Raw genomic sequence first — 27,257 nt, 5'->3', positions numbered from 1 at the left:
GAAGTGGTTCATGTATGTTTTGTAATAGTAATCAAACTACAAAGTAACTAGTTACTACATTTTTCAAATAATAATTGTAGTGGAGTAAAAGTACAACATTTGCCTCAGATGTAGTGGGGTATAAGTAAAAGTACTGAAAATTGGATGAGTTGACGCCTGTGAATGGGCCACAACCAACACAAAATGTATTAATTTCAGTAGATAGTATATGGACTAGGCCATCTTGAATTCTTTCATCATGGCACGCATCCCGAAGCCCACACAGCCTATCAGTCTAGCACAGGGACTTCCCCTATAAGCTTTAGTGACTTTTACAACTGAAGACTATGGCAGAACTGCACTGCATTGTTATGTCTCACAAACAAAACATTTCAACAAAATATGATATATTGACATGTAATTGTGAGTTTGTGTTGGTAGGGAAGAAAACCCTTCAGCAGCTTGTCCCTAAAACACAAAAAAACACAGTCTGACTTAGTGTCTGAATTCAAACACCAGAAATGGAGAGGTCATAAAATAAACTTTTTTTTAAAACATATAGCAGAACAACAATATATGACACGTTTTGTCAGTGTTAACAGAGTTAACTTGAGAACTGCAAGGTACCACCAATGCCATAAGAAAACACTTGTGATGGGAGCAGACAGAAGTCAGAATAAAAATATATAAACACTTTTATTTTGTGGTGCCTTGCAGCGTTCATATTTCCATGGTAGAGCACCCACCAAGTTTCAGGAAATGCACCTGCTATGAGTTGATTCATAACTTAAGGACTGTTGTCATTGGGGGTGGGGGTGAGACCCCTTGCTCAGGAAGTCGATAAATCAACTTAACAGTACTTAAGTCTACAGTTAGGTCTACATAATAGAGAAGACCAACAAATAGATTACTGTAGCTATTTGCAATATAGGAGGGAACCCACAAAAAAATAAATTGCACAAAATTGCACAATTAATAGAGAATTGTCATACATTCTATACAATTATAATAATGTGCTAATCACAACACTGTACATTATTTAACACTTCTTGTTTATTTATCCTTAGTTCAACTAAGGAGTGAGTTTACACTTAAGGGCCAATATAACACAATGTCAGCCCATTCCATGTTTTTCAGATAATGCTTTTGAAAGTCCTTTGCTTAGTAGTGCAGCAGAATGTCCATTTCCCAGTTTCCAATCATTGCAGCAAAATCCAGCTTCAATTTAACCCTTACAGGTCAATTTTTACACTCTTTCTAGTTAAATTAACACTTTGCCGTGCATTGCCCCTCTATATGCATTGGGTGCTGCTGACAGTAGCCAGCTGAGGGAAATAACCATCAGTCAGTGTTGTTTCCGCCATACTCTCAGACAGACAGCTTTGTGTCTCACCAAGCCACGTCTCACTCTCTTGTATATCCAGACACACAGTGTCCATCTCCGCTTCGCTCTTCCCAGGCCTGTCCTCTCTAAAGAGGAGACTTGATATCCGGGGAGTGTTGGGGCCTAAACAGCCACCCATAAGGTCAAGAGTAAGTCCCAGAGATAAATCTGCCTCAACACCGGAGAGCCGGCCTCCCAGTAATCCACCAGGGAGTGCTGGGCAGCCCTCTCCCTGCTCATAGGCTGCTGTAACCCAGCTCAATTCTTTGTCTTCCTTGTTCCCCTCGTCTCGTCCGATGTCCTGTAGATCTGAAGTGATTATTTGGGGTTTATAGCCCATGTCCACGTGTACCAGCAGCCCCTCAGAGGGCATATTCCCATCATCTGTCTCTTGTATTGTGCCTTCCACTGCAGTTTGTCCTGAGCCACAGTTGAGCCCCAGTGTGTGAACAATGGGGTGCTGCTCCTCCTCCTCCTCCTCCTCCTCAATGGGGGACACGACGGGGTCACTGTCGGTGAACGCCAACCAGAATGGCTCAGTGTTCGGTTCCTCCTGCTGGAGATCAAGAGAACATGCATGTCAGAGCTAATAAGGTCAGGGTGGTGGCGCCTGTTGATGAAGTTGTGGTTGAGGTGCTTGTCTGAGAGTTCCTCTTGTGTTTACCCTACTACACTGTCCCTCTCAGCTTTCCTGCCATCTATCCCAATGAATAAAATGGGCTTCACTGCCTACTTCTTAACAAAACAAACAAAAAACATTTCACCCCGGAATGAGTCATTGCAAGTGGACAGTTAATAATCCAGTTTCCAGTAAACAATTGATTGTGAGACTAAGAATATAGGTCAAATTCTATGCAGCAATATCTGTCAAAAGCACTTGTTGAAGTTATTGATATCAAAACCAAGTAGTTGTTGTCAGATGTTGCAAGATGTCAAAGTGAAAGCAGCAAGGAATAGACAGCAACAACTGATTCAACTTCCAGGCTCCAGCTTCAGAACTGAATAGTTTGAGCGTACTGTTTCCAGCTAAATTCAGCTTCTCATCCATACAACAGTGAACAGCAAAAATGGCAACTATGATATATTTTACTCCAGATATCTTTGATGCAGTATGACGTTGTTGCGGTTGCTTTTGGTATTTTATTGGTGCTGTGCAGAATGAGGGAAACATAAAACATAAGAATTGTGTCATTATTTTTTATTTTATTTTTTACCTTAAGTAGTTTGATGGCATTACTGTTTCCCAGTTTTGGTAAGTTTTCAACTAGCCAGGCAGGTCCCATGGATATACACATCTTTTTGACCCTGTATGAGAAGGAAGTTACATTTGACATTGGTGCATCTTCAAATTATCATGTGCCTATTTTGTGTTTTGAGCGAAATACAATAATTCATGTTCTTCCACAGACATCACAAAGTCATTATAAGAATCACAGTTAAGAGTTGGAGGAAGGTCCTTGCACCAAAACGTTCACAATAAAAGTGATGTATTGTTAAAGTGAAGAAGACTGTGGGAAGGAGCTTGAAATGTGTTCTTATTGCAGTAAATATGCAAACCTCACAATTCATAACACAATTATAAAGTATCCCTGAATATAAGGCCACCTGTAAACTGTTGGACACTAGATTGAGGACACTTGTATGTATGTTTTAGGTTTTGCAGCTTTTCTTCTCTTTCTGCTAACCGTTGTGCAATGGCATAGCATGTCGTGCGATGGCATAGCATGTGAAACAGGTGCTAAAACCACACCGGCAGTCATTCTGGCCTCAAATGCAACTGTGATCAAAACAAGATTGGAACATTCTACAACATGTTTGTTGAGCATATCCAACTATTACCTGTTCCTCAGACAACTCCAGCACATTAGGTTGGCAACAAGCATCATGAAGAGGGCTCCAGTGACAACAAAAACAGCCAGCCACCAGCCAACTAGAGGGTTACCAGGAGATGAAGAAACAAATCAATCACTAATCAGATTTCTGTTTTGCCTTCTCTGTTGTGTCCACTGGAACTATAGGCTGTAACATCATTTATAACAGACTACCAAATACTTCAATTTCAAAATGAGGTGGATGGAACCGAATGCTTATCTTTACCTATATTTTCAACACTCAACACCCCCCCCCCCCCCCAAATAATGTCATTTTTTTGTCAAGCAAATTGGTCATGCGACAAAGTATGAATTACCCATAACATATTAACAAATGTGGTGGAAAGTACATTTACTTAAGTACTGTACTTAAGTACAATTTTGAGGTATTTGTACTTTATTTGAGTATTTCCAATTTCCAATACTTTTACTTCTACTCCACTACATCTCAGAGGCAAATATTGTACTTTTACTCCACTACATTTACTTGAAAACTTTAGTTACTAGTTACTTTTCAGATATAAACTATGATATAATGAAACATACATTAACCATTTTAGCCCTATTTTATACATAGGCTATTCGAAAATAGCCGATCTACAAGCTCACAACGCGTCGCATCGCGACGTGTTGTGAGCTTGTAGATCTGCTATTTTCAAATATTTAGTACTTTTACTTTTGGTACTTTAAGTACATTTTGATGCCAGTACTTTTGTACTTTTACTCAAGTACATTTTTAATTCTGGACCTTTAGTGTAACAGAGTATTTTTATATTGCAGTATTGGTACTTTTACTTAAGTAAAGAATTTGAGTACTTTTTCCACCACTGCGAAATGACTGACCTTCAGGGTCTACAGGTTGCAAGGAGATCACGTTCCCTGGAGGCCCCTCGCCTGCTGAGGTGGATGCAGACATAAAGAGATCCAGAGCCCCATCTGGACAGTCAAGCCATCTCTGCCTGGGTTCAGAGCCAGATACGGTCTCTGGAGAGAAAGCAAGTTGTTAGCAGAGTTATATAAATCTAAAACTAAAATATGACTACAGCACCCTTGTTGTTAAACGCTTTTCTTTTCTAAACACAGGTTAAAGTGTTCCAAAGGGCATCTGGAGCAAAGTCCACTAGATTTAATCAGACTCTGATATCGTACAGGAATCAACCTTTCAGAATTTCTTAATTGTTTAAAAAGAATATATATATATTGTTGCTGTCTCCATATTTTAACTTTTTAATGTTTTCTCGTAAATGAATGCTCTATTTATTCATACTACAGTGTCACAAAAAAGTAGAAAAATGTGCCAATCTGCAAGCTAACTTTTTTTTTAACAATTCTAGACATAATAAGGTTTCCATCTGACAGCAACGATATTCTTATCATTGTGGCTGCAATATTTAATAAAAGCTGTATTATCTATTTGGGACATTAATTTAAACAGAATGATGGCATCCATTCCAAATGATATACAAGTTGTTGCACCACAACACATGACAAATACAATCTTTCAGGCCGTTTGTGCAGCTACTGAAGTTCCTGGAATGGGTGAGTGAAATATGCTGGTTAGTAACAGCTTTAGGGTGCATGTGTGCATGCAGGCACATGGTTTCAAATGCACTAAACTTCCTGTTTGTGGTCAACCTAAGTTCTAGAATAGAAACGATAAACTGAAGACCTGAGAACATAAATAGGCCTATATCTCTTTAAGGTCACTGCAGTGTATTTGGATTTTAGTTTCTTACTCTTATTTGAGCCATCACTTTTGACTTAATTATTAAAAAAAGGGAAAAGATAGGCCAGTTACAGCACTTATAAACCTAGTTTATTATCTCAAGGTAGGCTATACAGTAGGTTACATTTATCTGCTAAAAAACATAGAATGAGCCTATGGGATTCTATAGAGAATAACCATTCATCAGAAAAGATGAATGTCTACCATTCACATTTCACTGGATTACTGGAACCAAGATCTGAAAAAAACCCTGCTGATGCTCTGTGGGTTTGTGGGTGGAGAGAGTATCAAAGGAAGGTGCAAATTGATGTTCCATTATGTAAGTGTGGAGCGTAGACAACGTATGCATACTATACACCACAAAGTGAGTTCCCACGCTCATATGTATTTTGTGCGTAAGGCTTTTTATGAAGGACACACACACACACACACACACACACACACACACACACACACACACACACACACACACACACACACACACACACACACACACACACACACACACACACACACACACACACACACACACACGAGATGCTCACTCTGGTGCTGTTCTGTGTGGTTGGCGTCTGGGCTCCTGAGGTAGATACTATAGTTAACGAGGAAGCCTCTCAGCTGGTCTACGGCCAGCTCCTCCCACTGGATTAGAATCTGTCTGGCCTCATGGACCAGCACTGACACCTCGGGACCAGACCGTGGTCCTGAAACACAGGGGTGGAGTGTTGTTAGATTGGCTCATGTAGGACTGCTGTATGCTTCTGTGCACTGTAATTATTTGTCTCATTGTTTGTTGTTTGTTTTGTAGTTATTACATTTTTTGTTCAATTGTTAATGTGGTTGTTGTTTGTTGATGATGTTGTGTATGTATTTGTATGTTTGTTACTCAGGGTGAAAAATTAATAAAGTACTAATCATAACAAAAGATTGGCTCATGTATCCTCGGTACATTTCAATTGTGTAAAATCAATCAAGAGCTAAGTGTAAACATCAGGTGGTGCACATGCAAGGCATGTTTGCACGCTACAGTAAGGAGAAAATAAAAACAGTTGATATGAACAGCTGAGTTGTGAGCCTTACTCTCTTCTTTGGAATAGACCATGCCAGTTGATGGATCACTTACGCCACTGGTTTTCACAGCATACAAAGACACATTATATCTCACACCTGCAGTCAGACCTGAGACAGTATAGGGGGAAATCAGTATTAATCAAAATACTCTCCAACATGGTCTCTTCTAATGGGTTTAACTGTCTTTTTCATGTTTTGATGTTTTATGAATTTTGGTTTTGGTTTTACAATGATTAACCCAGACTTCTCAGTTCTTCCACCACAAAGGCCTTACAAACAAGGCTCCAGACATCCCAAAACAAACTGGTCAGGCTACTGCTTGTACAGCAACTTGCAATGGACCATGGTCTACAAGATACACTACACCACAAAGACACCCCTGTACCTGTCAAACTACTTAAAAAACATCAAAGACGGCCACAAACACAACACCAGAGGGAGCCCCACAAAGCACGTTCAACCCAGATTTGGCTCAAACAAGGGGTTGAATTTGTTCTACTGCTATGCCGCCAAAATGTGGAATGCCCTACCAACAGTTATAAAGTGTGAAACCTTACTCTCCTTCAAAACCGCTCTAAAAGAGCACTTACAGGTGGCTGCAATTCGGAACTGGCCCCTGTAAAAAGTCCAAGCCTGTCACCAGATTGACCAGAAATGCCCCCCCCCCCCCCCCCGCCCGAACTGTTTACTGTACATATTGCTCTTTTACTCATTTATATGATGTTTTGCATAGTATTGTCTATGTGTCTGTCATTAAATGTTTCGATGAATTTAATACACAGGACCCTAATGGTAACAAGCTTTCTTGGGTTTAGTCCTTTTAGCATCCTTTTGTATAGAACTGTACTTTCTGTGCTTTTTTGCAGACTGTTAATAAAGTATTCAATCAATCAATCAATCAATCAAATTCCAACAATAAACACCAAACAGATGTTATACCACACATGCCCACAAGAGGACACTATTTGATCTCGTTTCATGGTTATCAATAGACCCCTTAACAGACGCGCGCAACGAAACCCATTATATCAGGTCTCGTTAGGACGCGTCTCACTAGCCAACACACACAAGAGGGGGTTGGGGTGTGCTGAAACCAGTGCACCCCGAAACAGGTTGGGAATTGATTGCGTGAAACAATCACCTGTGCGTCCAGGCTCAATGTTAGTAAACAAATAATTGGTCTATAGCATCTCTAAGCCACAACAGATGAGGGGAAACATCCAGTGGCTTGAATGGTGTCTTTACTTGTGATAAGTGTTGTGCCAACATCCTTGGAAACTCTTTGCCAGCATAGCTCTTCAGCTCCACTTCTCCATTCCACCACATGGCCCAGCAGTTCACCCCCGGAGCCAGACTGGAGTTCAGCCTCAAGCAGTGACCAGGAGACGACCACGGCACTGCCATTTCCTGCAGGAGCCAGCTCTGTCAGAGCAGGTCCAGAAACACCTACACAATTATACACCAAAAGAAAAACATTACAAAACAGAGCCTCATCCCTTAAGAAATAAATAACAAGTACAATAGTAGACAAATCTCCAATAGGCTCTATGCACAGCAGCCATAGTGTGAAGACATTCACAGGTGTTGCCAATGATACTAATGAAGGCTCTGTTCCATTCTGGTCAAACAGAGTCAGGGTGCTGGTATTGTGAATATTGGCTCACTGGAAACACTCTGTTACACCAGTGGGTCTACAGTTGGGGTCCAGGGACCCTCATGGGCTTCCAAATGGCCCTTACGGGTGTGTAACTCTGAGAGTGTACAAATGGAACCAAATGGACCTTACGGGTCCATTTGGTTCCATTTGTACACTCTCAGAGTTATGGGGGTCGTGGAAACCACTGTGCTAGACTAAATGGAACAGAGCCTCCATTACTATCATTGGTAATACCTGTGAAGGAAGTGAGGATATAAGGATATGAATCAAGATGACGAGGATGGATTTATAAGCTTGCTCCCAAGCTTTCTCGCAAAGGAGAATGCCTGGAACCAGAGTCCAAGCAGAGCATCCAGCGTACTCTGACTGGTCTGTTGAGCTGTCAATTGAAAGTGTCAACAGGAGTCAAAATATGATACTTGACGAGTTCTACAAGTTTAAGCCACGATTCATTGAAAATGAATCGTCATTACATTTATATTTTTGCCCCTTTTCTCTCAATTGAGTTATGTCAATTCCTGAGTCCCCTTGCACTGTAGTCCCTTGTCGCTGCTGACCCCTACTGGAGGTACATGTTCTTTTTCCCAGTTCAGCTCCCAACTGAACAGATGCCCTGACCAACCTGTAGGAGTTGCTAGTAGTGCAGCAACACTCATCTATTGTCTCTATTCACAGCAGCCATTATGAAGACATTCACAGCTGTTACCAATGATACTAATGAAGGCTCTGTTCCATTCTGGTCAAACAGAGTCAGGGTGCTGATATTGTGCATGTTGGCCCACTGGAAACACTCTGTTACACCAGTGGGTCTACAGTTGGGGTCCAGGGACCCTCATGGACTTCCAAATGGCCCCTTACAGGTGTGTAACTCTGAGAGTGTACAAATGGAACCAAATGGACCCGTAAGGGTCCATTGGTTCCATTTGTACACTCTCAGAGTTATGGGGGTCGTGGAAACCACTGTGCTAGACTATGGAACAGAGCCTTCATTAGTATCATTGGTAACACCTGTGAAGGAAGTGATAATATGGCTGCTGTGCATAGAGCCTATTGTGTTCGTATGGATGCCTGGCTCGCAAGCCAGATGCACCACAGAGGATTTGAACCCCAAGTCTCCGGGGTGGTGGGCAGGAACCATATTCTGCACCGCGCCCATACAATGTCCCACTTTTTGCAAATGTTCACACCTTTGTGAGGAGGAATCAGGGACCTTGGTCAAGCCTATCCTAGGCTGCCTATGATATTAGATTATAGTGACGCACTGGGCATCTGATTCGGAGGGAGAGGGGAATGTGTGGTAACTTTTTTAAACCACTTAAACCCTACAGTACATACTTAGTTGACCGGAGTTCCCCAGGGCTCTATACTAGGTCTGCTATTATTTCCCTACACACGAAATCTCTGCGCAGAAAACATAGCTGATCTACAAGCATACAAAACATGTGAGCTTACAGATATTTTTGCCGGATGTTCGCCCCCAGAATATGGATGCTATAGGGTTCATGTGGTTAGAGATATGTTTTCAGGCTACAGTATAATGACATTTTCTTCTGCCTACGCTACGGTATAATCTTACTGCACCTGAGCATCTGAGGTGCACAGCAGCAGGTGGAGATTCCCCATACAAGGTCACAGCACTGACACTCAGTGTCTGAACCTCGTGGGACACCGGAACCGAACAGTGGGTCGCGTTAGCAGGACAGGATGTTAAGGGGTGTCTCTGACGGTTATCCAGGAAGATGTCATAGCGTTGGACCTCTCCACTGTAGTCCTCTGGAGACAGGGCCTGGGTAAAACATTTCACTTTACAGCCCACCACTGAAATAGAACTCATTCATTAAAAGGAGCACTTCACCCGTTTTCAACCTTATCTTACAATAAACGCACAAAAACTCTGTACATAATGTGCATATGTATGTCTGTAGTTCACGTATCTAAAGAATTCTCACACGCATCGACGTGAACACGATGGAGGGCTGTGCCCACGGCCGAGTCGTTCGGATAGGCGGCTGTCTAGAACCGCCGATCCGACCAAAAAAGGTACCATACTGTATTAATGAACATTAGTGAGGACCAACTAAGATAGGTTGAAAATGGGTGACGTGATTGGTTTAGGTCGGTTTTATTCAGATAAATGCACAAGCAGTCTACACAGTAGGCCTATATATCAGTGTCTACAGATATGAATCATTCTAGAGAACATCACATGAGAAAACATGCTGGGAGCATTGTATAGCCTAATTTGAGTGTCCTACTAAAACTAGGTTATAACGTAGACGTGTGCTGGCTAACGAAGGAGGATTGACTCATCAAATGTAGAAACACCTATAACGTGTGAAGTTTTAGTCATAGTCATGCATAATACCTTCCACAAAATAGTCACTTCCCGAAGCTTGTTTGTCTCCTTGTCACATAAAATCCTCCAGACATGTAAGGGACCTAAACACGTATTCAAATAAATGTTATTACTGCTTTGTTGTTGCTGTATTAGCTCCATATTCTAAATATTATTATTATTATTATTGTTAAAAAGAAATCAGGCTTGCCTTTTGCAGGGCTATTCGCCCGAACAGGAGGACTCCATGTGCTGCAGAGAGGCCTCTTGCTGGACTTGGGTGTGGAGGTGGGCCTCATGGCAGGGATGGGTTCTGGTGTTGCTTTACACACTCTTATCTGGAATTCATATTCTGTCAGAGGGGCCAAGCCCCTCAGTCTGACCAGGCCCTTACTGAACTCAGTGTGTTCTCTCAGTACCTGCACAAAAGAACAGAAACACTCTGTGGGCTATGTTACCTGTATAAGCCTAAACTGGAATTTGTAGTGATTTTACTGATCATATCTAGACTTTATTTCTTAGACAGAGTGTAGAGAGTAGAGACAGGAAAGGTAGAGAGAGGGCTGCAATGGAAACAAGCTGTCAGGTTTTTTTGCGTTTATCCTTTTGATTATATGTTATTGTTGCATGTATGTTTTCATGATCAGTAAAGACGTCAATCAATCAATCAAAGAGACATCCCAAACTAAAAAGATTTGTGACTTGACTCATGGTCACGCTTTTGCACTTTTCCACTGCCTGTACTCACTTTATTTACAATGTACTTTGTTTTCCTCTGTAGAAAGTAGGCCCGGCCTACCCCCTCCATGGAGCTGGTCATCATTGTTCTTTTAGAGTGCTAAAAGAACAATTGCAACTTGTGTGGAAGCATTAAAAGTTCATCATGATCCAATGTCTTCTCTAACACTAGCTCTGTCTGTGGGACTTGGTCCCGTAACTGTGTTGTAGTTCAGATAGGGCGTATAGCGAATTTGTAACTTTTTCTGTATCGTATCAAAAAGGTAAAAGTAGATACAGTATACTACACAGATGTATGTAGTTCTGACCATCTGGAAAACATGAATCGTTGGGTTGAAACAACCTTATAAACCAGGGTTTTAGCTATGTTGAGGCGTCTACTTCAGTCTATAAGCAGGCAGAAGTAAAAGGTGATTTCAAGGTAGGATGTTGTTGTTGAAGACATGATTCCTACATCTACAACTTTTCATCATACTGATTACATTTGACAGTTGTCGTCTTGTGCCGCAGCAACACAAAAATGTATAAATGAATAGTCTATTGAAAAAAAATGTGAAAGCAACTAGTGTCTACCGTAGTTACTTTTATAATGCAGAAACTAGTAAAGTAACTCAGTTACTTTTTGAGAGCCGTAACTATAGTGACTAACTAGTTACTACTAATTGAAAGTAACTTGCCCAACACTGGTCATGTTGCAATGACACTACGATTCTCTCTGAGTCAGAGAGAAAAAACACTGCAGATTGGCTGATTAGTCAGAGACTCTGACTAATCAGCCAATCTGCAGTGTTTTCATGTCACCTTCTGGTGTCACTTGGAACTTCAACCAAAAAAGTACCAGGCAGTACCAGGTACTGTATACACAGTACAACGTTTTCCCGATGGAAAACCAAAAAAGGTGAGTAGAATGAAGTTGAGTTCAGTGCCAAAATATATCATAGTTGAATGAAATTGTGTAGACGTTTACCCAGGATCCATTCATAGGCACTGTCCTGTGCCTGGTGTGGGGCATGAGATGCTCTGAGGAGTTTTCCCAGCGCAACGTAGCTGTGATGGAATTATTCATGATCTCAATCTGCACAGACTTAATCTCTGGTACATCTGGTAACACTGGAAAAGGGAACAAAAAGCAGGGACTTCGTGAGATGAGTCCCTTAACAGTGGTCTTCAGTAAGTGAGAAGGATTGTGGCATTAAGGAAGGTTATCACCTTGAAAGGCAATCATAACACAAACATTAACAGCATTTGATTGTTGAACCTAAAAGCAGTGTTGATTTCGTCGACTAAAACTATGATGAAAAATGTTCGTTGACTACCTTTTTTCACTGAAGAAAACGAAATAAAAACTAAGCTATGATGACTGAAACTGAGACAAAATATATTGACAATTTCGTCAACAAATAAAAACTTGACTAAAATGTTAGAGAGAGACTAGTGGAGAAGAGATACAGTCGAACTAAGACAAGTCATTTTAGGGTCGGTTGCGCTAGGCCAGGGTGTGCATGCTGAAAATAGTAGATCTACAAGCTCACAACGTGTCGCAGCGCGAAAATAGCATGCTGCTATTTTCAGCATGCAACCAGGTGTAAAATCAGCCATTACGACGCCATCAAGGCTCCGCCAAAATACATTTTAGTCGACTAAATCAACTGAAGATTTAGTCGACTATAATCTTGTACTATTTAGTCGACTATAATCTTGTACTATTTAGTCGACTGAAACTAGATAAAAACTAAAACATTTCAGAGGACTAAAATATGAAAAAAAAAAAATTTTTTTTAAACTAAATCAAAATTTGCTGTCAAAATCAACACTACCTAAAAGGCATAGTCCTTGCAACAGATGGCAAAAGCGGCAAACTCAGTTAAAGTTCACCACGGTACTGATGCTAGCTGATGAGGCAGTGGTGAAATCATTCAGCATAAAAGAGAGGTTTCACAAATACAGCGAAACAGATGTCCGCTATCTGGGTCAGACTAGTCAAACTGTGAGAACGTGTAGAGTAGTATATAAGCATCTTGAAAGGGACAGCTCACAGGATGACTTACTTCTTGAGAATGAAGTTGTTTCTGACTGATAAACCGCTAAACCTACAGAACATTGTGTGAAAGACAGCTTACCCACATCCCTCACACGGAGGATGAAGGGGTCTGACTTTGATGTTCCCAAGGCATTGGCAGCAGTGATATTCAACTGGTACGTCTCATTTTCATCAAACAGTGTCTTTGGCAGAGAGAAAATATCTGTGCTTTGCACTCCATCGTAATGTATCTGGGTCCCATTTTCTCTGTTGAAACTTATATAAACATATACACACACACAACAAAAAAGAAAAATAAATACACTCACACAAGCACACATACGGTATATATGTATATAATGTATAACACAGGTAACTGCACTGGTTACCTGTATGGTTACCTGTATATTTTAGAATTGATTTTAAAGCACTTGTATTTGTTTACAAAGCACTTAATAACTTGGCACCTTCATATCTATTTTTAAAAATGTTTTGTTATGTTACGGTACAAGTTGTAGTGTTTGCTGTACTTTCTGATGTTTTATCTTTCATTTATTTGCGTAAAATGTATAGAGACTTTTGCCTTAATGCAGTACATGTAACAGTACCTGGTGATGGAGATGTTGTAGATAGTGTTTAGGTGTGTCTCCTGCCCCCTGGTCCAGAAGCAGTATATCAAATTGGAATTCCGTAATGTCTGACAACTGATCTCTGTAGGCTTGTCAGGAGGGACTGTAGAGGCACAGCAAAACAAAACAAAACATAATTGGATATAATTTGACTTCAGTACATCAGAGTTTCAGTACATGTACATCTTCCAACAGCAGAAACAGACACATAATATAACAATATATATATTAAAATATAACACTGTGTTCAGCCAATTCAAAATCACAGTACAGTACATGGCTTATCAAGCAATGACAGAAACGTTACTAATATCTCTAGAACAGTGGGCTTCAAACTTGTTGTGCCCAAGGCACACCAAAGGGCAAGTAGAAATCTCAAAGCACACCTGTATTAATATCCATGCAAAATAGCCTCGATAACACACCTGTTATCACTTATCACTCTGTAAATGTGTTTATTTAATAATAACAAATTACAAGTTTAACCACTTAAGCCCTATTTCATACTTTCACAAATGTTCAAAAATAGCAAAGATAGCAATCTACAAGCTCACAAGCTTGTAAAATGTTTTGGTGCAATTTTTATAGTAGGCTAGTTTATAGTGCATTGCAATAATAAGGTATGGTTGTCACAAAGTCCCAAGGCACACCTATGGAATTGTCTCACGGCAAACTAGTGTGCCTCACCGAACCACTGCTCTAGAAAATATTCTGTACATACATCCACTTTTGAGATCCAGTCCACAGATGGGGTCTCGTCTTCCGTTAATCTTCCGCCAGCAGATTAGGTACTTCGGCCCGGGGACGTTGACCAATCTGAATCTTGCCGTGGTGCAGTTACGCTTAGTTGCAGTTATCTCCTCTAGCTCCTGATGATATCCTGATTGATTTTTCACTTCCAGATAGAACTTAGAAGAACTGAAAGGAAAGGGAGCAAACAAAAAACAAGTTTTAAACCCTTGTTGTATCTGTTGATAGTGTTAAGCATGCAACACAATCAAAGAAAACAGCGCAGACACAAAACTAATACGAAACCACACAGACAATACAACTACAGTAGGCTACAATATGAGGCAGGGACTTATAGTTTCTGTAGCCTCTTCTACACTAGAATATGACAGAAACAGAAATAATAACGTTTTACTTTCTTGAGATATACAATAATGTATAATGACTTGCTGGAAAACAGATACAGTACATGTATTTGTATAATGCTATAGAGTACCCACCGACTTTTACATGTGGTATGGCAGTACACTGTCAGGTCTGTGCCCATGCGGAAGGGTGGCGCTGGCTCCACTGTCAGAGTCCCCTGGCATATGGGCTGACAGCCAACGAGGAGGAGAGGAGAGCCTGTCCATAACAGAGCGATGAGCAGCAGTGACATCTGTATGCAATTCATTCGTTCAAACAACCTTAATGAGGCGAAGCTTGCGAAGCTAGTTCAGGCAGGCAACTCAAGGGATTGTGCCAACCGACCAGGTGACCAGTCACATGCACTCTTCTCCTGGTCGGGGGGGTCATATATACTGCTCTGCCTACCTGCTCATTCTGGCTTCTCTGTCTGTCTGCGTGAGAGGGAGTGAATAGATTCAGAGCCCTGACGCCAAACTATGCTATATATACTCTTATATCTATGCTCAAGTATGCTCAAAACATATATGTTCTAATCCAATCCAAGTTGTCTGACTGAAATCTTTGAAAGGCATTTACATACGGTATAACATTATTAAACTTGCCCAGCAACATTGTATTTGACACAAACAGAGCATGCCTGCTACAATAGAGATACTGTATGTTCAAATTCTGGAACTTTATGTGGCTCAGTGGACTGAGATGCTGTGCATCATACTCAAAATGTCATGGGTTCAGCTAAGTTAGAAGTCGCACAACTCTAAGCCACAATACAATTCCAACCACTTTTTCAGGGTTTGAAGAGAGTTGAGTGGGTTCAGTATAGTTCACACGCCACCCCCTTATACCTCAATATCTGCCTTATTCTACTATACCATGCAACAACAAAGTATACCCAAAATCTATACATACCCTAAAATGCTTTACCCTAAGTTACTTTGTGCTTACTTGTTTTCTTGGCTATTTACATGACTGCGTTGACTAGAGTTTATGCTATTTACTCCAATCTCACACTTTGTAAATCAATCTGGATAAGAGCATCTGCTAAATGCCAAATACTAATTGTAAGTACCTCGGCCAGATCTGCATAAGCAGGACCCCACTTCTCAGGCAGGCAGAAAGAAAACCACAATGGAATCATTTCAATCGTTTTATCTGTGGTATTTAGAACACTTTCTCTCCTTATCTACAATATGTAATCTGTGGCTTTTATCTCTGAGATTATATTTTCATCTGTCTGTGTGTGTGTGTGTGTGTGTGTGTGTGTGTGTGTGTGTGTGTGTGTGTGTGTGTGTGTGTGTGTGTGTGTGTGTGTGTGTTTGCTCCTAATAGTACAGCTTTTGTCCAAAACTCACACAAATTGCAACACATTCATCAATGGAGTCATGCGATAAACATTTACAACAAAAACAACCAATTTTTATATTCCATGCCGATTGGCATCCAAAATGTGCGGGTTTACTTGAAAAAGTAAATAAAAACATCTGCACATTTAACGGCAACATACAAGACAACACTTGTGTAATAACACGGTAAAACACGGTTTCTTGTAACTACAACTCACATTTGAAATTGAGGAGGAATATAACTGTACACCTCCAAACAGTTTGGTAGAGATCCATCTTGTTCCTGTTAATGACAAATAATCCAATGATAAGGCTATACCATTTGCAAAAATCTTGATCAATCAGTAGTGATTAAAATAGATTACAAAAAAAACATCCGATTTGATTAATGTAGGCAATACAAAACAGGACTCGTAGCTTACCTCAGCCATCAATGCCCTTCTGCTTGAAATGAGAAGTAGTGAGAGTTATTAGTATTATTAAGACAAGACAAGACAAGACAAGACAAGACAAGACATTCATGTCAAGGCATGTCATTGTGCTTACCTGTTGAATCAGCTCACACTGTGAGAGGCCTCCACATGTTGAATATCTTTTTGTTAGTTTTTTTGAAAACGCTGAAATGATGTAACATTATGTAGCCAACAAGTCTGATCACAAACCTTATATCACAAACTGTCAAATCATGATCAGTGGCCAGATGTTTGGGTCACCAGCATTTCAGAAATCCTCTTAAAAAGATGAAAGGTTTACCTTGTATTAGCCTATATTATCAAAATATAGAAAGATTTTCTTCACAACTTTATCATCCATGACTAACATTCAGACAGCCTCGCGAGGTGTTTTTGTCTAAACTGATCCTTTTCGTTTACTTTGAACACTCTTAAGCAGGGCACTGACCTACTTTGGAGGCATTTCAACGTGCAAAAACATTCTTGAACCAGTTGGGTGTTCCACTTAGGCAACCACCTATTCACCACAAACACTCCATCAACTCTAAATATTAAACTGTGCAATCTGCTGAGTGTGTGCACGTGTGCTGTTACAGTAGCAGATTATCAAGGAGTGGTGGCCAGTAACTAAGTACATGTTTCTGAAACTTTCTGAAAATGCACTTCGTAATTTGTACTTTTGAATAGGCCTACTTGAGTATTTACTTGAGTATACACTTTGTCCATCGCTTTGTCCACCACTTTGTCCGCAATTAAGAACTTATGAATTCCTACAGAATTCTGACCATAAAGACTGGGCAGCGCAATAAGCTTTACTCTGACGTCTAGATTAGAACTTATTTTGTCATTTTTAGAATAAGGATGATGGCGCTGATCGACAAACCAGAGAATATATGAAAGCTCATCCACATCAAACAGGCCTACACCAGGTGCTGTAAACAGAACAACATAATACAATGGCATTCACTAACACATTTAGCCTACTACAGCATGATAGAATAGAATAGAATAGAAAGATTACAGCTTGCAACACTTCACAATCACATTTCAAGGCATGTTAGATAAACGAGACAGTCACCTTGAGCTTCTGTTCAGGATCCTCTAGACTACTTTAGAGTGTTTATTGTGCCTGGGAACAAACTAGCCTTTAATCTCACCAGATTTTTTTTATTTATTGTTGACGCTCACTTTCCATCTCTAACTTCAAAGATTTTAAGGGGAAACCCCCCAGTAAGAACAGCAAGAATAGCTTGTTTTTAAGATCAAAAAGACCACAAGTGTTTTTCTTTACTCTAGTTTTTAGAATAGTCATCTCTCTCACGATAGAAAATCAGGTCTAAATAACACTCAACCTTTAGGGGGAACTTTTGGAAGGATTTTTTGTTTTTCATATGATCACAATCACACTGCTTGAATACAAAGAATATGACAAATAATGTGTGACATGAAATATCTTATGTGATATCCCCACCCAGGAGGGAATGAAATTCCCCATCAAATGGAATGGGATCATACATGCCTACATAATTCATTAAAAAAAAACTCAACAGATGGCAATGATTGATGACATACAGTACTGTAGATCAGGCGTCCCAAACCTTTTCAGCTCGAGACCCAAGAGAAATGTAGAAATTTGGCGGCCCCCCTGTCGTAACTCTGAGGACCCCCTGTTGAAGACAAAAGGTGTAGTAGTGCATAGCTGCTAAACTTCAGTGATACTGCAACCACAGTGTGAACCACGACACAATGAGCACTGAAACTCACAATCAAAATGTGTGAAATTAAGATATACTTTCATCTTAGAAATGACTCTCCAATGTCAAACTTTTCCAGTGGTGTCTATTAAAAAAGCTGGCAAGATGAAACTATGATCAACATTAAAGTTTTCCTCCAGCATTACGGTTTGACAAAGGATTAACAGACAAACAATTAAGTTGAACTTTTTCAAATTGAATCATATCTGCACAACAAAAAGGGGGCGGCAGTGGCTCAGGGGTAGAACGGCCGGATGGCAACCGCGAGGTTCCCAGTTCGATCCCGGCCTCCCCCAGAGTTATAGTGTCAAAGTGTCCTTGAGCAAGACGCTGAACCCCTGATTGCTCCTGATGAGCAGGTTGGTGCCTTGCATGGTTTCCTCTGCCATCGGTGTGTGAAGGTGTGTGTGAATGGGTGAATGTAAAGCACAATCTACTGTACGTAAAGCGCTTTGGATAAAAGTGCTATATACAGTAAATGCAGCATTTACCATTTACCATCACAATAAAGTAGTATGGTGACATAGATTATGCGAGCACTGAGTTGAAACCAAGTCAAATTATCATATTATTGAATGTTTTGTTTAAAGATGAGTGTTATAGATATTTTTTTTTAAATCAGTTCAGCCTGGAATTGATTGGCTGTTGGGGAGTCTGCCCGAGCATCCCAATGGCCAGTCCTTCCCTGGGCTTGGGACAGCAAGTGGTTTATCGTGGTATGGCACAGAGGCGGTAGGGCTTGGGACAGCAAGTGGTTTATCGTGGTATGGCACAGAGGCGGTAGGGCTTGGGACAGCAAGTGGTTTATCGTGGTATGGCACAGAGGCGGTAGGGCTTGGGACAGCAAGTGGTTTATCGTGGTATGGCACAGAGACGGTAGGGCTTGGGACAGCAAGTGGTTTATCGTGGTATGGCACAGAGACGGTAGGGCTTGGGAAAGCGAGTGCCTCCCAAATTGAAGTCCAGACTTGGCTCCTCTCCAGCTGGAGCAGAGAAGGAGAATCTCTGAAGGAGGGAGGTAAAGAAGAGGAACAGCTCCATCCTGGCCAACTGTTCTCCTAGACACACACGCTTACCTGCAAAGGAGCAATATACAGTACACCAGTTCACTTTAATTCACCATTCTTAAAGATCTCATTTTGTCCAGAGTGAATCATTGTGGCATGCATGGCTCCTTTTTATTTAAATATTCCACTATACAGACTATAAAACAAAGGCAACATGGAAAAACAGAATCACAATGAAAAGCTTGCAAGCCAGATTGGGTCAGACAATTTGTAGTATAATCTATATTTACAGTATCTCCGCCAGGCCGAAAGGCCGGGAGGTTGAAATAAAGTTTTTTGTCCCGTCCGTCCGTCCGTCCGTCCGTCCGTCCGTCCGTCCGTCCGTGCACAGCTAATCTCAGGCACTGCTCGATCGATCAGCTTTGAAACTTTGCATTCACACTCTCAATAGGCCAAGGAAGATCCTCCACCTCACATTTTTCAAATCGGCCTCATAGTGGCGCTATATCAGGCCGCATTACACTTTTGACCTAAAACTCTTGAACCATACTGTATAGGTCTTACAATAAAAAATAATGTCCCCTGAATTCCTTGGACAATAAAGAACGCGACATTCATTCATCCCACAAATTGAATCCCATGGAGAGTCCTCTATATACTGTAGAGCGCACCTCCAAAAGCGCTTTCACTTCTGCCCATAGGGGGTACCACAAAACTCTATTTCCCCCCGCAGGCTCCTCGTGTCCTAACGTCTGCACCCCAACTCAGAGATCAGTGTGTGACCTAGTTGAGTAGCGTGCTGGTTTCGAGTATGCTCTGTATTCACTATCATTTAAACCTACTCTCCAGAATCTGTTTCCCTTCAAAGCCAGGTTGCAGGGTGGATCATCGATTGGAGATATTTTCTTACAAACTGGTCATTCCTTTATTTCCTTATGTGTCCAACATTCCAGCAGACAGGCTTTACAGAAGCTGTGGCTACATGACAAGAGCACAGGATGTCTAAATATGTCTCGACACACAGGACAGGAAAAATCCTCTTCTGAGAGACAGCAGACCTTTTTTTTAAATGGGAAGTCATAGTCTCTGAGGGAAGCTTTAAACACTCTGCTCAATATTGTAATCAGCCAGTCAAGTCTTGTTAAAATCCCACTCAGCTGACACAGACTAAGAAGAAGGTCAAAGTCGGGTCTGTATTCCGTCCTGTAGCTGTGGAAAGTGTTGCGTTCTTGTTTTGGTTTCTCTAGAAATAGACCAATTTAGAGTTGACATCACGGTGCGGTGCCGTCACTGCAGTTGCTCACTTCACAGTGTGGATCAGGCCAGTAAAAATAGGTGAATAGGTCAAAAATAACAATAGAATGTCCCAAACCTCTCCACGGTAAGGACCCCCAAATAGCCACAGAGAAGCACATCTTTCTAGTTCTGTTTTATTCTAATAAAACTGGAGAGCTATTAAAATAACTAAACATTCACCATCAAATAATTATAGGTGCTCAGCTGGAGTAATGTTTACCAATAACCCACCGGCTACCGGGAAAAACAAAGACAAATAAATAAATAAATACCATACAATCACAAAATGTGCAGAAAGAATGGTAGTTAACTAACTTTTGGGGGTGGAAACTATTTACCTGCTGAGAATGGAATGAAGGCCTCCCTCCTCCTAAATTTGCCATCTTGGTCAAGGAAGTGTTGAGGATTGAAAGTGTGGGGGGTCTCCCACTCAGACTCATCATGTAGGACTGAGCTCAGTGTAGGGATGATCATCGTGCCCTGAACGAGGAATCACAACATTGATCCGAACCACTTTATACAGAATTGTGAAATGTTGTGTCATGTTATGTGATCAAATCACCTTCAATCATGTAACACCAAGTCATAGTGTATAGAAGTTTTTTTCTTCCACACAAAAAAGTTCCAAAAAACTTTGGAAGCCAATGTTAGCCAATCAGGATGGAATATAAAAAATCAATCAGATCCTTATTGATCACATGACTACAGAGATAGCCTACTGTGTACCAATTTGCGTGATGTTTGGACAAAATCTGTAGAAGTAATTTAAAAAAATGTGTTTAGCTAAAATCGGCCTCCTGGTGGCGCTATAACAGGCCGATCTGAGAAATGTGGGGCAGCTAACAATGCCGGAGATTAGCTGCTTGCGGACGGACGGACGGACGGACGGACGGACAGACACACACAGACACACACACACACACACGGATGGACTGACGGATGGACGGACGGACACACACGCTCACACACACACACACACACACACACACACACACACACACACACACACACGGACGGACGGACAGGGTGCAAAACATAGTCTCGGCTACGCCTTTGGCCTGGCGGAGACAATTAAGACTAAAAGAAAATGCGAAAACAATTTAGAAAATGTGGTAAAAACCATGGTAGAACAGCACTTTCCCACAGGTGTACCTTTGGGATGGTATATTTCCCCAGCGTCGTGTCGTTGTTGGCTATACGGGGTACATTAAGGGGAATGATGTCGCCCAACCTCTGGATCTCATGGAGGACAGCTTCAGTGTAAGGCATGTTCTCCCTGTCTGAGTAAGAGGGTTCCCGGGATGAAGCAACAGCATCTATTTCAGCCTGGACCTTCTCTGCAAATAAAAGGAAAACACTGCTTGTCGGTGTGTCTCTTACAGATTACAGTAGTACAATGTACATCAAATTAAAGTTCAAAATTATCAACACAAATCAATAGTATTCCGGGCTGGGCAAGAAAGTAGAAAAACCTAAACTGAATAAAATCCACATGAATCCAAACCAAAATTATGGTTTATTTCATTGGTTCTCAAAGTGGGGTCCAGGGACCCCCAGGGGTCCTTGGGGTCGGTTCCAGGGGGTCCCCAGCAAAAGTAGTTAATATAGCATCACAATCATTTTAACCAATTTAACCTTTTATACGTTGGCTATTCAAAAATAGCAGATATACAAGCTCATAGCGCGGCACAGAGTGCCACGCTATGAGCTTGTAGATCTGCTATTTTTCAAAAATCTTGAACATTAGTGAACATTTTTAACACAAATCTTTGCTTCTGGGGGTCCCTGGCACAAGATATTTTCAGATGGTCCGCGGACAAATATTTATCAATTTGGGGGTCATTGACGTGAAAAAGTTTGAGAACCACTGGTTTATTTAACTTACAAAATTCATGCCAGTGACAGCTTCTAACATGTTCAATCCCACAGAATTCACACAACCCATAACTGCACACACAGAAACACCTTGCCTTGTATGTGAGGGTAATAGACCATATACAACAGTCCCCAGTGTAGAGTGGTGGAAGAGGTTTCAGTTCCAGCTCCAAACAGGTCAAAGGAGCAAATACACAAATTCTCCAGATCAAACCCAGAATCTGGGTCTTCTTTCTACCAAGGAAACGTGACAATACAGAGTCAGTGCCTGGTCAACATTAACTGTTACTTCATGATAATATATATCATAAGAGCTTGCACCGTAACGCGCTGTGAGCTTGTAGATCTGCTATATTCACTATTTTAAGGGAAAGTTTTTGGCTATAATAATCGCATGCTCAAAATAGGGACACCAGATTGAGTGCACACATACCTTTCCCACTTCTGAAATGAAGCAGTCAATATAGTCTCTGACCACTGAAGGGTCATAGTCTTCCTTGTGTTCTTTGATCTTTGATCTAACAAAGTCGATAACTTTCTTTGACACCATAAATATCCTCTGGTGAGGCCCAGGCAGCCACTTCAGCCACGGCAGCATGTTGTAAATCTACAGAAATACATCAGACATTTAGCCAGAATGATTTATTTTTGCATTTTGGAATCATGACATTTAAATAATTACAAATACATTTTTTAAATAAAGATTTTCTTTAGCTATAGTTACTTATTTGGAACCACAGAAACAGACAACCACCAAAAAGCTATCGCTATATGGCCACATCCTCTTCAAAATGTCAGGCTTCATACATTGATTCAAGTCATGTTAATGTCGTCCATCTATTTGCAGCATGAATTTTCACACATGACAACAGTCAGAGGTGAAGGTCAGTGTTGCCTTTGCTTTACATGTTTTTGCACACTGTAGGATTCTTACTGGCACTGAAAATGTAAAGATAACTGTCTCACCTGTGACCATATCCCTTGCCCTAAGAGCACTATCTCGCTGAATGCCTGAAGAATACATTGGTATTGCTCATCATCATACTCAAAGCGTTGCCCAAACACCAAGCAGCAGATAACGTTGGATACAGCATTGTTCAACAGTAGGTGGGGATTGAAGGGTGCACCTGAAAAATAGATAATACCATAGATAAGTAATGCACATCTTTTGATACATACATACTGTAGGGTGTAGGCTAAAAGGTTAAAATGTGTAATAGCAAGAAAGGACAAGAGTCTAAAGGGATGTCCACAACAATAACTACTGTATAACTATAACCACAGTTGTCGTTATAGTTGTGGTGTGGACATCAAATTGAGTTAGAGTGATTTTTTATTGGCCATGGTGTGGACAGGCCCTTAAAGCCCTGCTAGTGTGCTGCTCCCTGACCCTAACTGGACGTAGGTGGTTTGAACCAAGTGACATAGTGGCGGGAGTGGGAACGGAGGTAATAAAAGAGTGATAAATGCATGGTGGTTAAAAAGCTACAAAGTGCCTTTAAAAGATAAAGTAAGTGGACATTTAAGTTTGACCTCATGCTGGCATTAGAGAGGAAAGGCTGTGGGGCAATCAAAATCAGAAGGTGTCATCATGCAGTCTGAAACCTACTGTTTATGGGGACCAATGGCCTTTCCTCTGTTCCCCCTTAGGCTAAAATGTTGACTTGCTCAAAAGATATCCCAAACTAATTCATAATGAGTGGACTGCCTTACTGAGAGCCCTATTCCTCTAACACCATCCACAGGCCAGAATCTCAGCCACAATAATGTTGCTTTGTTTATGTTTTTTCTTCATTTTCTTTTTTTTTTATCACTTTGCTTTTAAAATTATGGTACAATATGTGTAATCCTATAGCCACCACCTCCAAAATCTGCCACTATTATTAATTGTGTTGTAGCGCTCTAAGGTTGGCCATGTTGTTTGGTTCAAAACCACAATATTGTTTCATTCACATTTGGGTTCCAACCTACCGTCTGAGAAACACTGCACCTTTCAATCCTAATTAACAGCTGCTTGACACGAGAAAATTCCCCAAATCACTTGAGGCCTAATTATTGATTCATACAGTTCATATACACATGAAGATATGTTGAAAATGGATGAAGTGGCCCTTTAACTACTGTACCTTGCTGATGGGCAAAAGCCTCATTTAGATAGTGGCACTCCTGCTGGATGGAAGGCTCAAGGCTCTTCTTTCCCAGACCAAATTTTCTGAGTGTATGCAGAGCAAATCTCCTCTGTTGCTTCCATTGCTTGCCATTTGACATCAGCAATCCTGTTGGTAAAACAAAACGTTAAAGATGTTAAAGAGGAATAGCCAGGGAACAGGAGGGTAGGATGGTACACTGCCCTCCTATTACGTCCTATGTCATGTCTTATCCAGACTTTACAAAGACACTTGGTCACTTTTATTTACAAATAGCTGACGCAACGTAATCCAGGCCAACAGTGGGGTTAGCAGTGAGTGACAGGGACCAGTGTAGTACATGTTCAGTTCACAGTGGACATGTTGAAGGCTAAACACAGCAGAAGGTAGTAGAAGTAGCCTAACATTAAATGTGGGTGTGTTACATTTAGGTGTTACTGCCTGTGTGCCAGGATGGACAGCTCCTGTACAGTCAACTCCATGCTGGCACACAGAAACACCTACATTTAACACCCAATGTTACATTAAGCTTACAGTACATTAAGTTTACGAAAAGAAACGGGTGCTTTAAGGTTCCAATGGGGAGAAGATTAATACAAAAAAAGGCGTACCTTTATCCCCTACCATGTCATGAAACACTGGTATTGAAGGTCGATCCACATAGTCTTCGCCTTTTTGAATCAAGGCTTCTTTCACAAGCTTGTGACCATTAACAATCACAATCCTTGCACCAAACATTCGAAGGCTGAAAACATTCCCATATTTCTTTGCAAACTGAGAAGGAAAACGCAAATTGTCACCTTTCACAGCTGTCATCTATGTTTATAAAACATGACAGGACAGCTGTACCTGGAGTATCAGGACAGCTTCTTTAGAACCCTATAACAACACTCAATATAACGAGTAGCTTACGCAAAATAGAAAGCTGGAAAATGAATATTATGCAATCTGTAGAGTAGTAAGCTAATACACTTGGCTATTCAGCACTTAAAACACACTTAATCTAATTTAATCCGCACCCTACTCAACTGCATAGGCTGCCATCAACCTTGTAGGCTATCAAAACTTGTATTTTAAACAACTTCAATGATAAGACAGATCAGGAAGCAAGAAGCAGAGGGTAATTATTCACAGTTGATTTGGTCACAGTTTACATTTACAGGCAATTTGAGAAAGCTTTTACAATTGAGAAAGTTTTCTGCTGCACGTATTGTACATAATTATGTTAATGAAGTACCTGGGCGAACTGCAGGTGTATTTTGCCAGTGTCAAGGCGATGTACGTCACCAATAACAGGAAGAGCCCATGGTCCAGGAGGAAAGTCTTTCGGAACTCTGTTCTTCAGAAAATCAACAACAAGCAAAAACATGCTTAGAAATACAAGTAGACTTCTGGCGTCCATCCACATGAACACATTATGCATTATGAACATAATGTCAGAAAACGCTGCCATATTCATGGTTATGAATGCAGGAGTTGTTGCAGGAGTTGCTGTGCTGGTGGGCAAAGATCAATGGGAGAAGGGCGTAAAAACCACACATGCAATTCTCCCCTCCCCTTTGTTTCAATATTGTTATCTCCACTCCACGCCAGGGTGGGGATTACTGTATGCTTTCATTCCTGCGAGTCAGTCTGTCAGTCTGTGACTCTGTGACTCTAATTGTGAGCAACTAATCTACGGCAACCCTGACCCTGGACCGATCGGCATGAAACTACTCCCAGTAGGCCAAGGAAAAACCACCATCCCATTTTTCAAATCAGCCTCATGGTGGCGCTATAACAGAACACTTCACACTTTGGCCTTCACATAACTCTTGAACTGTAGGTTGCACTGTAGGTTGCATAATTATATGACAATCAAAACATTTTTTCCCTGGATTCCTTGGATCATGACGCTACTTCCTATATAGGCCACACCAATTTCTGCCTGACTACATTTTCTGCCTTTTGCGCTTTTTCTTCAACACACACTTTTTGCTACTAAACCTACAGATTTTGTCCAAAACTCATGCAAATCGGTACACATTCTCTCTGGAATCATGTGATCAACATGTATCAGTCAGATCTTTCAGATTCCATTCTAATTAGCTATGATTGGTTTCCAAATTTTGCAGGAGGGTCCTCTTTAGAACAAGAATTAATGCAGCATCCGATTTGCCCAAAATTGTAATCACACACTGTGACAATGACAGTCAAACAGGGTTTTTGTTGACAAAATGCAGCATAAACATATATTTGTACATGTCTGTCAAAATCAAAAGGATAAAACACATTAAAGATTTCCATTGTGATCCTTTGAGTTTACTAAAACAAATTCCTCCAAATAGGGTGCAATCCCCTAGGTGGCGTAGTTGGCTACCCTAATTCTTACAGCCCTGTTACACTTTGAAGGGTGGGATCATCTAGTCCAGGGGTCATCTAGTCTAGTTCAACAGGAGGTCCGGGACCCCTAGGCCGCCAAATCTTTGTGTTATAGGGACTTTATTTTTGTATTTTTACATAAACCACTTGAACCCTCGCCTTCCTATTCTGGGCCGAAAATAGCTTATCTCGGCGAAGAGGTTTGGTGTACAGGGAAAAAAAGAGCAGACCAAGTACCGAGCCAAAGGTCAAGTGTACAAAGTATTGAGGGTTTAAGTCGTTAAATGACAGCAAACACACATTTACCGGGAAACCAATATGTAGTGGGGGGTCCCTGCTTCATCGCTCTCTCAGCTAAGGGGTCCTTGGACTGAAAAATGTTGAAGACCCCTGATCTAGCCTGATTATCAGACCGAAGCGGAGAAGCAGTTCACTCTGTGGAGTGGGCGGGGTCTATGGTCTGGAGCCTAAACTT

At 41.0% G+C, this 27,257-nt stretch overlaps 2 protein-coding genes across 3 annotated transcripts; both read right to left on the bottom strand.

Annotated features, from left to right (window-relative positions):
• Nucleotides 1-223: 223 nt before the first annotated feature.
• On the bottom strand, nucleotides 224-16,723 carry il23r (interleukin 23 receptor). 2 transcript variants are annotated; one of them, XM_084066900.1, is made up of 19 exons: nucleotides 16,644-16,703; nucleotides 16,437-16,507; nucleotides 16,313-16,334; nucleotides 16,109-16,173; nucleotides 14,640-14,763; nucleotides 14,132-14,328; nucleotides 13,390-13,513; nucleotides 12,882-13,057; nucleotides 11,729-11,871; nucleotides 10,235-10,442; nucleotides 10,054-10,127; nucleotides 9,270-9,474; nucleotides 7,277-7,477; nucleotides 6,041-6,139; nucleotides 5,506-5,664; nucleotides 4,078-4,218; nucleotides 3,203-3,293; nucleotides 2,578-2,668; nucleotides 224-1,919 (listed from the first exon to the last, which is right to left on the bottom strand). In XM_084066900.1, the coding sequence occupies exons 4-19, from the start codon at nucleotides 16,164-16,166 to the stop codon at nucleotides 1,272-1,274; spliced, it is 2,739 nt and encodes a 912-aa protein (XP_083923026.1). In that variant the 5' UTR covers nucleotides 16,167-16,173; nucleotides 16,313-16,334; nucleotides 16,437-16,507; nucleotides 16,644-16,703; the 3' UTR covers nucleotides 224-1,271. The 2 variants fall into 2 exon arrangements, with proteins under 2 accessions (XP_083923026.1, XP_083923025.1); XM_084066899.1 differs by having other exon boundaries at nucleotides 16,313-16,331; nucleotides 16,437-16,723.
• Nucleotides 16,724-18,996: 2,273 nt separating this feature from the next.
• Nucleotides 18,997-25,048, bottom strand: LOC311051368 (cytochrome P450 2J4-like; the record flags this gene model as incomplete). Its single annotated transcript, XM_084065932.1, has 8 exons — nucleotides 18,997-19,172; nucleotides 20,738-20,879; nucleotides 21,552-21,731; nucleotides 22,365-22,508; nucleotides 22,708-22,881; nucleotides 23,241-23,401; nucleotides 24,401-24,550; nucleotides 25,033-25,048. 8 exons carry the CDS (start codon nucleotides 25,046-25,048, stop codon nucleotides 18,997-18,999), a joined length of 1,143 nt encoding a protein of 380 aa, XP_083922058.1.
• Between the last annotated feature and the right edge of the window lie 2,209 nt (nucleotides 25,049-27,257).

The sequence above is a fragment of the Gymnoscopelus microlampas genome (assembly GCF_963454915.1).
Source record: "Gymnoscopelus microlampas genome assembly, chromosome: 9".
In the NCBI taxonomy this organism is placed as follows: Eukaryota; Metazoa; Chordata; class Actinopteri; order Myctophiformes; family Myctophidae; genus Gymnoscopelus; species Gymnoscopelus microlampas.
The sequence above is the reverse complement of the archived record's forward strand: the minus strand, read 5'-3'. Positions and strand labels throughout refer to the sequence as shown.